The following is a 14,486-nucleotide window of genomic DNA, read 5'->3' as shown; positions in this document are numbered from 1 at the left end:
GACAAGAGAATTCTTTTTTATCCGAGAATTCAGTCGCTGAGGAATCTGCTGTGAACAGCGTTCCCAGTGACCGTCACAAAACCCCCCGCCCTTCCTCCACGGTGTCTGATTGCTTCCTGGACACGGTCAAGTTCAGGGACTGTCCTGCAGAACATGGAGCCACAGCCACCGAGCAAGACGAACATCTAGTTGTAGCATCATTGTTGTCCCCGACCAAAAAACCCAGGTCAGGAGGCTCTGACCAGGGATCCGACTCTCACAGTGACCATCAGCCAATTTCGAGGCAACAAAGTGTTGCGCGCTTGTGCGAGTACCACCTAGCCAAAAGGATCTCCAGTTTGCAAGGAGAAGCACACGGTTCACTTCAGGGTTCTTTGTGTTCATCATTGGACGCCGGTGGCAGCACAAACAGTAGTGTCTGTGCCACGCCAACCGATTCCCCCCTCGGTCCTGGTCCTGTTGAATCTGCGCACCAACGTTTGCAGCGGCATGCTCTTTCCAATTCATCCTCTTCCATCATAAAAATGTTCAACTGCGAGGACAAACCTGGCCAGAACACTCAGGGAAAAGACCTCCATCCTCATGCGGACCCCGCTCTCCTGCGGAAAATGCTTCCTAATATCTATCCGACTCTTGGTGGGGCAGAATTAAGCAGACCCTCATCAGCTACCCCACCAAAACACAAGGAGACAAGCGCCGGCAATAAGCAGCCCCAAAAAGACATCCACTTTAAACAGCAGGCCTGTTTTAAGGGTCTAAACCCAAAGGAAGGCAGCGAGGCCTACAAACAGCTGATTAACTATCTGACAGTCAGCCAGATGCATCAGGGAGGGAAGCTTCACAGTGCCGGCATGGGAGGGGCCGTCAAAAAGGACACCCGGCGCTTTATCACTAGCAACCCACAACTTTTTGAGATGGTTAAGAACAGAGGCAATGTCCGCTGTCCGTGTATGCCTTCGTCCCTATCATCTCCCTTCTTCAGTCCTTCTGCTGCCGGTTTCCAGACAGCAACCAGGAATCCGCCGTCATACCATTCCGCCACACTTCCCGCCAAACTGAAAAGAAGTCCGGATGTTCACGCTCACAAACCCAACGGTAGTATAGACTTTAGGCAAGCCAGAACTGAAAGGAGGAGCTCCTTTTCTGGATTGGAGGCTGAAATTGAAAAAGGGGGTATGAATCCAGAACAATTTATGTCCCTTTACAAAAGGGAGGACTATAGCCACCGCGATGGGGGGTTGAGTCTAGGCAGAAACCATGAAGGTGGAGGGACCAAAACGCACCCTCCACCACGATCAAGAAGTCAACCAGGTAGTTCGGAGGAGTGGGTTAGGTCAGACATGAGGTCCAAGCATGCAGTTCGTCAGTCTTACCCTCATCCCTGTGACTCTCTCTGTTACTCTGGTGCTTCCATGTTAGGAGGTCAACGGGCTGATTTCAACGCCCTGTCGCTAGGGAGGGGAGACCACCCTTCAGCTTTCGTCAGACAGCCGTCTAATAGCTCTCGAGCTGGTATTTCATCTCCAACGCCCAATCTGCACTCTCCACCTCCTCCACCACCACCTCCTCCACCATTATCTTTACCCTCACAGGCTAACATTAGCTCCAGTAACTCAGGGTGCTCCCAAAATTCCCTCCACTCCTCGCAATCTCGGCAGAACCACATTCTGGCTGTCACAGAAACGTTTCCACAAGCAGACTCTTTAAATAATAACCTACAACGAGGCAGGGAGCTGAAACGTAGCTCCAGCAATGTGACTGCCAGCTCTGAAAGTGCGGAAGTTCTCACACGAAGCCGCAGTCAGCAGCCCCTATCACCAATGTCCCAACAAGGCGACGCCAAAGTCCAACGCAGACAAGCAAGGAAACGTCTCTCAAAAAGCTACTCCCAAGGTTCGGTGTCGTCCCATACCACATGCTGGTCCACAGGCAGTGGGGTGGACAGTAGGAGAGCATCTGTGGCATTTCCTTTACAAAAGGATTCAAAGCACATGAAGGGCTCTCAAAAACTGGACACCAGTCCTTGGAGATGCAACGGCCCCTTTAGCTACTGCTTCTTCAAACGGAAGAGTGAGGGCGAAGAGGATGATAACGAGTGGGACAGACCCAGAGGAAGCCGCGGTGGAACCGGGATGGACAATAATGGAGCAACATCAGCCCTGTCTTTATCCATGGATGCTGCTGGGGAACAACTCTATGGAGAGGTCCTCAACAATATGAGCTTCAGCGACCGCCTGGCACGAATCAACGCTCTCAAGGACCGCATGTACAGCTTTCCTTCAGGCTTTACAGATGTTCGCAGGGATGCAAGTGAGCTCATTGCCCTGGTGAGGTCCAGTATGGGCCGATGCGATCGGGGAGTCCAGATGCCCATACAGGACGTATCCCAGTATAAACAGCTTCTCTCTATTGAGTCGAAGGAGTTGGGGCGGGCTTGTCGTCGGATGGCTCAGGCCCATAGTAGTCCAGATGAAATGCTGCTAGCTGTAACGTGTAGCTTTCAGGTTCTATGCTGTCTTTGTGAAGCTTGCATGTGTCTGGTGAAGGGTCTTGGAGCTTCCGCCTCACAACAACAAAGAGAGGTAGTGGCAAAGGTCGACGAGGTGGTCATGAACTACATCTGTCTGCTCAAAGCTGCCGAGGTTGCCACGGTGGGAGCACCCGGGGAGCACAGTGTGAAAGCTCTCGTCCGCCATTCCAGTACCATGTCGGCCATCGCTAACGCACTCACGCGCTCTCTTAAAACGCTGCTAAGTAAATAAACGCTGTTCCTTATGCTCTAGAGTGTGGCCTATGCAGTCGGTAGAAGTCTAATGCTACGTTCACACAGGGCAAGTTCAAGAATCCTCTGAATGTGGGGCTTGAACGAGCTTTTAGCATATGGTGTTCACACAGGTCTGTCGCTACACAAAACTAGCACACGTACCCAAAAAGGTGGAAGCGGAGCAAATCTTTTTTTACAATTCTATTCCAATATATGAAAGACTTGGTGTCCTATAATTCCAGCCGGGCAAAAACCCCAAACAGTTGGCACTTCGCGTTAAGACAAGGATGCTACCCTCATGTCACTACCAAAGCTGAGTCTCTGATTGGTCAAAGTTCAACTGTTTTAACTTTTAAAGTACGTGGAACGTGGAAGCCCAAAATGTGCAAAGATGTATGTTTACATTGACTTAGTTAGAAGTGGTCCCTTGTACGTGCCTGGTGTGAACGTAGCATCTTTTTAATCATCTTGCAAATTTTGAGTCGTGTGGAAGATTCTTGTATTTTTTATGCTGCATTTGGGTGTTTTTATGTGGGGAGAAAAAAATAAAGCTTAATGCAGTAAGAAAATAAAACTCTGAAGAGATTTGAAAGATGCTTTTTCCAATGACATTAATCTTATGTATATTTATAAAGCCATACTATTACAGACCTTTATAATAACCTATATGTACCTAGCTAAATCCTTTTACCTGTGCATTATGTAACTTATTCAAAGTGTATAAAGTGTAGATAGATAATATTTAATTATGTTATTTAAAGTAGCAGTTTTAAGAAGCCATGGAGTACTTAGTGCTATTCCTTTGACTATTAAACAACAGGTTCATAAAATACATTTTTACAAAATGATCTATAATGATTCTAATTTATTGTAGAGACTATGATCAGTCCAAGAAGAAGACTGGATGGAATTGTTTAAAATATATTGCTTTGTTTTTGCAAGATAGAAAAAATATTTGTTAGAAATGTTAAAACTGTAATACATGAGCAAATGGTGTGAGATTTATTTTATTTTAACTTTTGAAATAATACGCAATACCTGTTCTTTAAAGAATGGTTATATAAAAAAGTATAAAGATTATATAAAATGCTATCATACTCTGTCAAGATGCTATGTCTGAGACTGACTGCTCTGTTTTGATAAACACATTTGTGTTTTAATTAAAACATGAATGTGTTTAAATATATTTATTTTGTTTCACACAATGTGTCACGATGCAGTTCTTATTCTGTAATTTTATTTTCAGTAATACACCAACCAATTAAACAACATTTTCTACAAATGCTTTTGTTTTTTTTTTTATATTACCGCTGGTCTTCGTGGCTTGTTGGCTAACATAATACATGCTTGAAGATTGTTTCAATAAAATATCTTTCTGAATATACTTGCATACCATAACATTTTATGAATCTGTCAAAGAGTAAAGATGGTGACTTGAACTTGAGACTCGGACTTGAGAAGCACTAAGTCTCATATGTAAAGACTTGACTTTAAATTAAACTTGAATTTAAGGACTTAAGGCGTGACCTCAAGAACTTGGGACTTGGACATATAGACTTGACTTCAAGGAGTTTAGAATTAAGATTTCAATAATTAGGGACTTTACCTTAAGAACTGGGACTTGACTTTAAAGACTTGGGACTTGACTTTAAAGACTTGATACTTAATCTCAGGGACTTTTGACTTTGTTTCAAAAGCTGGGATCTTGAGCTCAAACACTTGAGTTGTGACCTCAAAGACTTAAGACTTTGGACTTGACCTCAAGGACTTGAGACTTAACCCTTTAAGACTTGGGAGTCGACCTCAAAGACAGGACTTCATTTCAAAGACTTGAAACTTGATGACTTGAGATCACAGACTTTAAACTTAACCTGAATGTCTTAGGACTTCAACCATAAAGACTTGGGACTTTACCTCAAGAACTTGGAGCTTGATTTCAAGGACTTGAGGCTGGACTTCATGGACTTTAGACTTAACTTAAGGACTCAAAATTTGTCTTCAGGGATTAAGAACTTGACCTCAGGGTTTTGAGACTTGACTGCAAAGACTTGGGTCTTGATTTCAAAGACTTGGGACTTAAACTCAATAATTTAGGACTTGAACTCGGGGACTTGAGACTAGACCCTTAAAGACTTGAGACTCGACCTCAAAGGCTTTAAACTTGACCTGAATGACTTGGGACTTCACCCTCAAAGACTCTAAACTTAACCTGAACGATTTGTGAATTGACCTCAAATACTTTGAGCTTAACCTAAAGGACTTTGGACTTGACCTCAAAGACTCTAAACTTAACCTGAATTAAGTAGGACTTGACCCTCAAAGACTTTAAACTTTACCTGAATGACTTGGGACTCGACCCTCAAAGACTCTAAACTTTTTGTGACTTGAACTCAAATGCTTTGAACTTAATCTGAATGAGTTTGGACTTTTCCTCAAATACTTTAAACTCAACTTGAAAGACTTGGGACTTGACATCAAATACTTCAAACTTAACCTGAATGACTTGGGACGGGACCTCAAATTCTTTAAACTTAACCTGAATGACATGGGACTTACTTGACCCCCAAAGACTCGAAACTTAACCTGAATGACATGGGACTTGTGGCTGCACGGTGGCGCAGTGGTTAGCACTCTTGCCTCACAGCGAGAAGGCCCCGGTTCGACTCCCGGCTGGGACCTTTCTGTGTGGAGTTTGCATGTTCTCCCCGTGCATGCGTGGGTTTTCACCGGGGACTCCGGCTTCCTCCCACCGTCCAAAAACATGCTTCATAGGTTCATTGGTGACTCTGAATTGCCCCTAGGTGTGAATGTGAGAGTGAATGTGTGTGTGATTGAGGCCCTGAGACAGACTGGCGACCTGTCCAGGGTGAACCCCGCCTTCGCCCATCAGTAGCCGGGATAGGCTCCGGAACCCCCGCGACCCTGAAAGGAAAGAAGCAGTCAAGAAAATGGATGGATGGATGGACATGGGACTTGACTGTTAAAGACTCAAAACTTAACCTGAATTAATTGGGACTTGACCCTCAAATACTTTGAACTTAAACTGAATGACTTGGGACGTGACCTCAAGTTCTTTAAACTTAACCTGAATGACTGGGGTCTTGACCCTTAATGACTTGAGACTTGACTTTAGGACTTGATACTTGATACTAATACTTGATACTACTTGAAAATACTTAATTTGTGAGTCTCTTCAACAATGTTTGCTTCTTCGTAGTTTTATCTCTTCTAGGTGTGAATAATAGCTGTATTTACAATGTTTTTTGACTTGCAGAGACACCAACTCCCTTCTTTTGTATCTACAAAATAGTTTAAAAGTATTTTAATAACATTTTGTAACTATAAAATATGAATTTCAAGAAAAAGTTTTAGGATTTTAAAGTTACAGCTAAAGACTAGATTTGGGTATATCCTCAGAGACTTTGGTCTTGGACTCTTTAAACTTCGTAGAATCGTTTCGTATTTCAAAAGCAGCCCGGGCTGGACTTGGCGCGTGGCGGACGTGACGAGGAGGGAAACAAAGCCCGCCAAATTAGCATATTGAGCGCGTTTTGTCCGCGTGCTGCAACTGTCGCCAATCACGACGACGTCAGCCACAGACCACGCCTGCGCGGTAACTCGCTGCAGTCACAAACAATAGTTGGAGGTTCAGTTGTTGGCATTCACGCGCGGAGGTTACTTTTGTTTTCTTACAGGAATAGTTTTGAGTTTTCGCGGTTATAAACTATCGGCGCGAGGGAAGCGTTCATTTGACGACGTTGGACTAAAGTTCGGTTCTTGTTGGAGGTTCGTCTGCAGGTTTGGCCACAATGGCAGCTGTTTGTCAACCCAGACGAGCTTTGGTGGAAATACCCGAACCGCAGCCCAAAACTACAGGCAAGTATGAATAAATATGAGGTTTAAACCTCAACTTTAACGTTTGTTTACTCTCTAAATAGAAACCCATCACCTGTTGTTCATCCTAAACACTTTTTACCTTTAAAGTAGACATTTGACACTTTATTTCTCCTACTTTTTGAACCCCAGCTGGACTAAGAAGATCTTATTTTGAAGTTCTAAGCGCTCAGCTGGACTCTCCCCCACTTTCACGAGCGAGAACCTCGAGGCCTCCACAGCTACGTGAGTGTCTCTGACCAGGGGCGGCTCTGGGGCTGCAAACTCAGGGGGGCCGCAAGCCCCCTCCCCCAAAAAAATCTTCAAACCTGTTCAAAATATAACACTTAGCACACAAATTAACTAAAACATGTAAAATTAGATGATTTGAGCTGTTATTCCACTGAATGCAACAATGTTATAATAAAGGCAATAGAATTTTAACATTAAACATATTTTATAGGAGATTTTATCCAAAATTTCAATTATTTATTAGTCAATGTCGGATGAGACATTTGGGTTTTTTACGCATTTTAAACACTTCAAAACCACTGATTTTGACTTTCCACAAAGACAATAAATCAATATATTTTAATTCATCCGTTTCATTTATTTTAAACTAAGAAATTCAGCAATTTTTGTCCCGTAAATCATATTTTTCTGTAATTGCCACCAAATGACCTTCAACACTTGAAGAGCCATTCAGGTCAATTTCTAACTAGCTGCAACTCAGTAGAAGTCATAATGTCGGACCTCATCCTTTAGAAAAATAACGCCCTAATTTGTATTTCTGTTACTATTATGGTTATTTATTGTCATGAATAAAACAAAATTATAAATAGAAAATAGCATTTTTTTTCTAAATGTTAAGTAGTTTATAACTTGACCGAGTCGAATAATCAGATAATGCTCAAACTAGATGTAAAGCACACATCTTAACCATCATTAACTTTAAGCTAAATAAAACTAGATATTTACCATTACCAGCAATAATGCTAGAGTGAATGCTGTAAGCCCAATTTGGCCGCTGAAAATACTTGTGCTGATAGCTGAAGATGTTGAACTGACCCTAAAAAATCTGAAGCTGATAACTGAAATCACTGAAGCTAATAGCTGTAAACGCTGACGCTGATTGCAACTAAAATATTAGTTAAATACCAAATTAGATAAAAAAAACTCAATAAAAACCTAAGTTAGCCAAAACAGCTAGCATGCAGATGAAATATTAGCCAGATTACCATAAAAAAACTGAAAAAATCCTAAATTAGCCAAAATAGCTAGCTTACAGCTAAAATGTTCGCTAAACTTTAAATTAGCCTAAAGAAACTGAAAAAAAATCTTAATTAGCCAAAGCAGTTAGCATGCAGTTGAAATATTAGCTAAACTCCAATATAGCAAAAAACTATCAAAAAAAAATCATAAATTAGCCAGAGTAGCTAGCTTACAGCTAAAATGTTCGCTAAACTTCAAATTAGCCTAAAAAATGAAAAAAAAATCATAAATTAGCTAAAGCAGTTAGCATGCAGCTGAAATATTAGCTGAACTCTAACATAGCAATAAAAAAAATCATAAATTAGCCAGAGTAGCTAGCTTACAGCTGAAATTTTAGCTAAACATCAAATTCGCCTAAAAAACAGAAAAAATCCTAAATTAGCCGAAACAGCTAGCATGCAGCTACAATATTAGCTAAACTCCAAATTGGCCTAAAAAATCCAAAATTAGCCAGAATAGCTATGTAGCTGAAATATTAGCTAAACTCCAACATAGCAAAAAAAAAATATCATAAATTAGCCAGAGTTGTTAGCTTACAGCTGAAATTTTAGCTAAACTTCAAATTAGCCTAAAAAAACTGAAAAAAATCCTAAATTAGCCAAAACAGCTAGCATGTAGCTACAATATTAGCTAAACTCCAAATTAGCCTAAAAAAATGAAAAAAATCCTAAATAATCTGAAACAGCTAGCATGTAGCTGAAATATTAGCTGACCTCAAAAGCCTAAAATAAATCTTAAATTAGTCAAAATTGCTAACCTGTGGCTGAAATATTAGCTAAACTCTAAAATAGTCTAAAAAACCTTAAGAAATGCTGAAATAGTCCAAAAAGCCAGTATAGTGCCATTATAACTTTCAGCTTTACTACACTCTGATTCCATATAAAACAAAGTAACGACTAATCGACCACTAAATTAGTCGTCAGCTATTTTAATAGTCGATTAGTCGTCGATAAATCGACTAATCTAAGCAGCTCTAGTAGGGAGTGTAATGTCAGCAGTGATATTTAAAAATAAAAATGTCCTATACTGTTTTTGATGAATCTCACCCAGAAATGAATTAATTTAGCTAGCTAAAATTGAATCAATTATAAGTGACCTTTTCCAAATTTTTCGGACCATTTGGCCGATTTATTTCAAAAATAGGGAACCCGCCTCATATTCCAATGGTCTTTAAATCTGACTCCATTAGTCTGAACTGATTATTTTGATGCTTAAACTCTTTCCCTGGTTGGTTGTAGTGGACTCCTCCATGAGGGCGCTATGGAACGAGCCCTCCACGCCGCTCACCAAGCAGCAGCTGGTGCAGCTCATCCGGTCGCTGGTCCTCGCCGAGCAGGTAACCCTTCCTCGCGAGTCGTGACGACGCTTCACTTGGAGGGGAAACTTGACGATTCTTCTCTTCCGCAGAGCCACGACCCGAGGGTCGCAGCCTCCAGCCTGGAACGCCTTCAGGAGGACCTTCAGCTGAAGAAGACCAGCGTGTACCGCTCCATCCCGTACTCGCGCTTCGGCTCCAACAGGGACGCTCACTGCTACCGCAAGGCGTATCCTCACCTGCTGGCGTTCAAGGTCGGATGATTTTCTTGTTTGTTGTCCTAAAAGCGGCGCCGGAGCCTCACGGACGGTCTCCTCATCAGGTGTCCTGTCAGGAGTGGGGCCAGGTCCTGCTGAGGAACCAGGAGTGGGACTCTCTGCTGGAGTTCTGCCTGATGGCGTGGAGGTACACCGGCGAGCTGCCACAGTGGGACACGGAGAGCCACAACGCCCTCAGAGATCAGTGCTACGGCGCTCTGGCAGCTCACGGCCTCGCCGCGCTCCGGCACTACCACCCAGCCGCCAGCAGGGGGCGCGAGCTGCTCAGGAGGTACTTTCATTGACTGTTTCATTACCAAAATAAACAAGTTAGTTTCTGGTTTATACAAAAAAAAAACTCTTATTTTGAAAGACTAAAAGAAAAGCAAAGACTACAGAAAAAATGAATTTTTAAAGTAAAATTTGGAAAAAAGTTCCTTAAATATTTCTACTTTATTGTGGCTTGAAGGTCTGTATGTGGAGGAGCTGAACTCTAATTTTGAAATTCATTCAGTTTTTATTATTTATTTGGTGTATTACCACGTATGAAAAGTACTTTATAAATAAAATGTATTTGATAAAGAGGTGATGGTTAAACAGCAGAGAAGCAGAGCAGATCAAACCCATACCATGATACTGGCACCACCTACTCCTCATTCTGTTGACTTTTTACACAAACGGAAACATCCATTGTTACTTTTATTAAACCCAACTTACATCAAATATTTCCAATCTGTCACTGTTTCAATCAGTTAAATAAAGTTATTGTTTGCCAAATTAGTACTCAAGCCAAAACGCTTTTTTATTGATTATATTTCAAAAAGCAAGTTTTTATTTTATTTTATTATTATTATTTTTTTTTAAGGTTTTTCTTCTTTGAATTTCTATTTTTTTTTCAAGATTAAAATATATTTTCTGTAAATTTTTCTTCACATTTTCGACATTTCTTTTAGGTATACAATATATTTTTAAGTTTAAATATTTTCAAAATATATTTTCTTCACACTTTTTTAAAATTGCAATATTTTAAGGTTTCAGTATTTTGTGAAATGTGTATATAGTTTTGATATTTCAATATATTTTTAGGTTTAAAATGTGTTTTGTTTAGATTACTTTTTAAAATTTTGAGAATTATATTTTCAATTTCAAAATATTTTCTTCTAGTTTTTTTACATTTCAAAAGTTTCTTTCATTTTTTTTTCTTTTTTTTTTCAAATTTATCATTCTTTCAAGTTTAAAATATATTTTTGATAAATTGATACATTTTTCTTCAACTTTTCACATTTCTTTTAGGTTAACAATACATTAAATTTATATATTTCAAAGTTCAAAATATATTTTCTTCAATTTCTTTTAATTCTTTTTAAAGTTTTATTCAATTAAAATTGTTTTTTTTATTTATATAATTTTTTCTAGTTTAAAATATATTTTCTATAAATTTATATTTTTTTTTCTTCGCATTTTCAATATTTCTTTTCGGTTTATAATATATTTTCAAATATATCTATATATTTTTATTTTCAATATATTTCCAAATTCGAAAAAATGTTTTCTGCAAATTGCCTTTTTTTCCATTTTCAAAAAATATTTTTTCAATTTCAAAATGTATTCTTTCAAAAATTTACTTTTTTTATTTAGCAGTATTTCTTTCAGGTTTAAAATAATATTTTCTTCAAACACTTATATATATAAAAAATTACATTTCTTTAAAGTTTAAGGTATATTTTTTAACAAATTTAGAATTTTATTATAACATTTTTAATATTTCCTATAAAAAAATCAAATTTATAACAGTTTTTAAAGTTTCTAAAAATAGTTTTTCAAATATAGAATCAGCTTTTTAAATGAACTTTAAGTAGATCTTGATAAAGAGCACATAAAGTGTCCCACACAGTCTAACTCTTAATGATTCTTTTTCCATCTGCAGGTTCGGTGCAGCACAGCTACACAGTCGCCTCATCCTCCCCTGCATTCAAGAACTGCAAAGGATTATGGGACACGTAGGCGAATCCACATCTATGAACTGATTCGACAAGTCGAGCATTTTCAGCGGACTCAAACTGATGCTGAGATGCAGCAAAGTAAAAAAGACGGGACAGGAAAGGCTTTATTTACTGAGTGATAAAGTTTACTTTATATTTTTCTTTTAGAATTCTAGTTTTTGTACTGAAATGTAAAAACTATGTGTTGTGTTTGTTACTGTGTGTCTTCTGTTGTGTTGTTTCATGTGGATGTCGTTCATTGCACTGTTTGTCCTGAAAACTTGAAATTTTTTTCATTAAAAATTTATTTAAACAAACTGTAGTTTTATTTTTGATTTTTTTTTAAACTGTTTTAGCTCAAGAGAAAAAAAAAATTTATATAAATGTGATTTTTTTTAATACTATTTCTACCACTAGGGGGAGCCCTTGCAGTGCAGATTTTCCACCTTCACAGCATCACTAGACAAACAGCTGTTGCCATGACACCGGAAGATGAACTTTAAACACTTTTCCACACATTTTTTGGTTTAAAACACACAAAAGTTTTTTAATAAGTTTTCTTTTTGGGTTTTTTGAGTTCACACTATTTTCATAACAACAACAACAAACTAATAATAAATCCTCCAAACCTATTTGTGGAGGTCCGAAGCTTCTCTGGTTGTGATTGTCCCTCCCGGAATAATCCACATTCAGCGTAAAAAATCTCAGTTTTTGTGTCGTCTCTGCCTTTTTTTTGGAGGGGGAAAAAAAAAGGCATTCATGGGGAAAAGCAGGACGGCGCCAGACGTGTTTGTCTAAGCCTGACCCAAATAGAACATAGAAATTTAATCTGCGCCCGCTTGTGTTGAGTTAGTGCTCAGCTGCAGAAATTGGGGCTATTATATCCTTTATCTGTCACCAGAAGCTTTCAGCATTTGCTCCGCCGCCGCCGCTGCTACTGATTCGTGTCCCCAATACAGTTGAAGTCGGGCCAGGAGAAATGGGACCTGAAAAGGAAAATGAGGGAGGTATTGATCCCCTCACTTTGATTGATCGATTGTCGAAAACCCCTTTAAAACATCAATCAGAAGCACATAAAGGTATAATTTGTAATTAAATCTTTATTTTACTAAGTGATCCAACTTAGAATAGATTTGATCATGTTTTTACATAATGATGGATGTAAACTGAAGGAAAAAAAGTAGTTTTTCTCTTAAAAATAGGGAAAAAAAAGCAACCTATGCCTTTTTTTTAATTGATGTTGTAATAAAGTATGATGTAAATTGAACTTTTTAAGCTGAATGGATTAAATTTGATTATTTCCTGCTGTTTTTTTATTACTTTTATCTGAGTATTTCATTTCATTGTAAGTCATTCATCTAAAACGGATATAATAATCATGTTTAGACAAACTTCCTTCCAAAACAGATTTAATTTGTGGCACATTTTTGACCTGAAATCCTTTTTTTTTTTCTTTCAATTTTGTGTATTCATTTGAAATAAGAAAAGTGAAGAAAAAAAACAATAAATAAAAGATTATCTTTTAAAATGTCTTCTTTTTTTCACTGGTAAATGGCAGGCTACAATTACTCATTAATGGTTTTTGCTATTTATGGAAGAAAAAAAACATCAATTTTTTAAAATAAATTAATTTTACCCAATTTGACCCAAAGAGTTCTTAATTTCTATTACAACCTTTTTGGAAAATAAATGCAAATTTTTAAAGATTATTGGAAATAAAGTAAAATACCTCAGATTTAATGCATTTTTTTTTTTTTTTACTTTTAATAGTTTTTTTCTGACATTTTCATCACTGTTTTGTTTATTTCTGTAGCATTGACTCAAAAACAGGTGTTTCAAATGTCTCGTCATGTGAATTTTATCAAATAAAAGCTGCACTGGTATGAAAAAAAATAAAGAGTTCTTGGATTTCCCAGCATTAAAGGCGCGTTAGAACATAACATTAAACACAAATCAAAATTTGTTTAGGTTTGGCATCGAGCACCTTTTCAAAATTCAATTCTTGAAAGAATTTTGATGGTCCAAACTCTTATTTTGAAAATCCCGCAGCTTCGCGCCGTTCACCTGCGGCCTATCGGTCACTGCAGAGCTCCTGTTCCGACCTTTCCTGGACCGAGGTGAGTTTGTGCTGGACCAATGATTCTAAATGGACCGGGCCTTTTTTTTCTTTTTCTTGAGCCTTCCGAACTTTAGCTCTTTCTAGGGAACAAAGTTTGTGTCAAAATGTCGAACGAGGCACGCGCACGTTTGTGAGGATTGGCGCTTTTTTCTTTTTTTCTTTTTCTTTTTCTCCACCAGCTGAAATCAAGTGTTTTCACTCACCTGTAGATCTCTTAAAAACTAAATTAGATGTTTTTTTTTCTTTTTATCTGATATATTTACCAACTAGTCACTAGTTATTTTGTGCTAGCTAGCAGCTCTGTTAGCATTACCAATATGACAGATCACTAAGGCTTAAAGGATAAATGATAATGAATAAATGATAAAATAATACATACTACTACTAAAAATATAAAAATTATTTCCATTTGTTCTCACTATCAATTTGTCATATATTAAAAACATGTGTGGTATACTAAGATTTAAGTTAACTTTTATTTTTATTTAGAAAAGTATTTTCTTTATGTTTTAGTTGTAGCTAATTATATCAAATTTGGACAGAAATCTAACTAGATTTGCCTAAACTTTCATTAAAAAATACTTTAATTTGACTGTCATAAAAAATATAAATGAAAGTCAAATTATTATTTTTTTTATTATTTTAAAGTTGTTGGAGTTTGTACAACTAGCATTAAATTATATATATTAAAAAAGAGTAAAAATAGCTAACATCCATAGAATAACTTTGGACACAATTTTGAATGTGGTGAAATAATTAAAAATATCTTTGTTTTTTTAAATTAAATGGACACTACAGCAGGTATGATGGTCACAAATTGGTTTAACCATTAGGCTTTTTTTCTGGTGTTGTCATCAAAGAGTAATATTTAGTGTTCTTTATATATAATTTTGTTTCAACAATC

At 37.8% G+C, this 14,486-nt stretch overlaps 2 protein-coding genes across 2 annotated transcripts; both read left to right on the top strand.

Moving 5' to 3' along the window:
* The first annotated feature begins 6 nt into the window (after positions 1-6).
* On the top strand, positions 7-4,218 carry LOC118599696. The gene has a single exon (XM_036215448.1). It carries the CDS (start codon positions 525-527, stop codon positions 2,760-2,762), a length of 2,238 nt encoding a protein of 745 aa, XP_036071341.1. The 5' UTR covers positions 7-524; the 3' UTR covers positions 2,763-4,218.
* Positions 4,219-6,286: 2,068 nt separating this feature from the next.
* Positions 6,287-11,755, top strand: LOC112160094. The gene is made up of 6 exons (XM_024294458.2): positions 6,287-6,640; positions 6,791-6,883; positions 9,148-9,245; positions 9,317-9,478; positions 9,547-9,773; positions 11,409-11,755. The coding sequence occupies exons 1-6, from the start codon at positions 6,574-6,576 to the stop codon at positions 11,506-11,508; spliced, it is 747 nt and encodes a 248-aa protein (XP_024150226.1). The 5' UTR covers positions 6,287-6,573; the 3' UTR covers positions 11,509-11,755.
* Positions 11,756-14,486: the final 2,731 nt, after the last annotated feature.

Source organism: Oryzias melastigma, linkage group LG2, assembly GCF_002922805.2.
Source record: "Oryzias melastigma strain HK-1 linkage group LG2, ASM292280v2, whole genome shotgun sequence".
NCBI classification, from domain to species: Eukaryota; Metazoa; Chordata; class Actinopteri; order Beloniformes; family Adrianichthyidae; genus Oryzias; species Oryzias melastigma.
The sequence above is the reverse complement of the archived record's forward strand: the minus strand, read 5'-3'. Positions and strand labels throughout refer to the sequence as shown.

Excerpts from the sequence above, each read along its gene's own strand:
- LOC118599696 (XM_036215448.1), top strand. The coding sequence starts at position 525 with ATGTTCAACTGCGAGGACAAACCTGGCCAGAACACTCAGGGAAAAGAC.
- LOC112160094 (XM_024294458.2), top strand. The coding sequence starts at position 6,574 with ATGGCAGCTGTTTGTCAACCCAGACGAGCTTTGGTGGAAATACCCGAA. Across the intron at positions 9,246-9,316 it reads CGCTGGTCCTCGCCGAGCAG|AGCCACGACCCGAGGGTCGC; the intron begins GTAACCCTTCCT and ends TCTCTTCCGCAG. Across the intron at positions 9,774-11,408 it reads GGGCGCGAGCTGCTCAGGAG|GTTCGGTGCAGCACAGCTAC; the intron begins GTACTTTCATTG and ends TTCCATCTGCAG.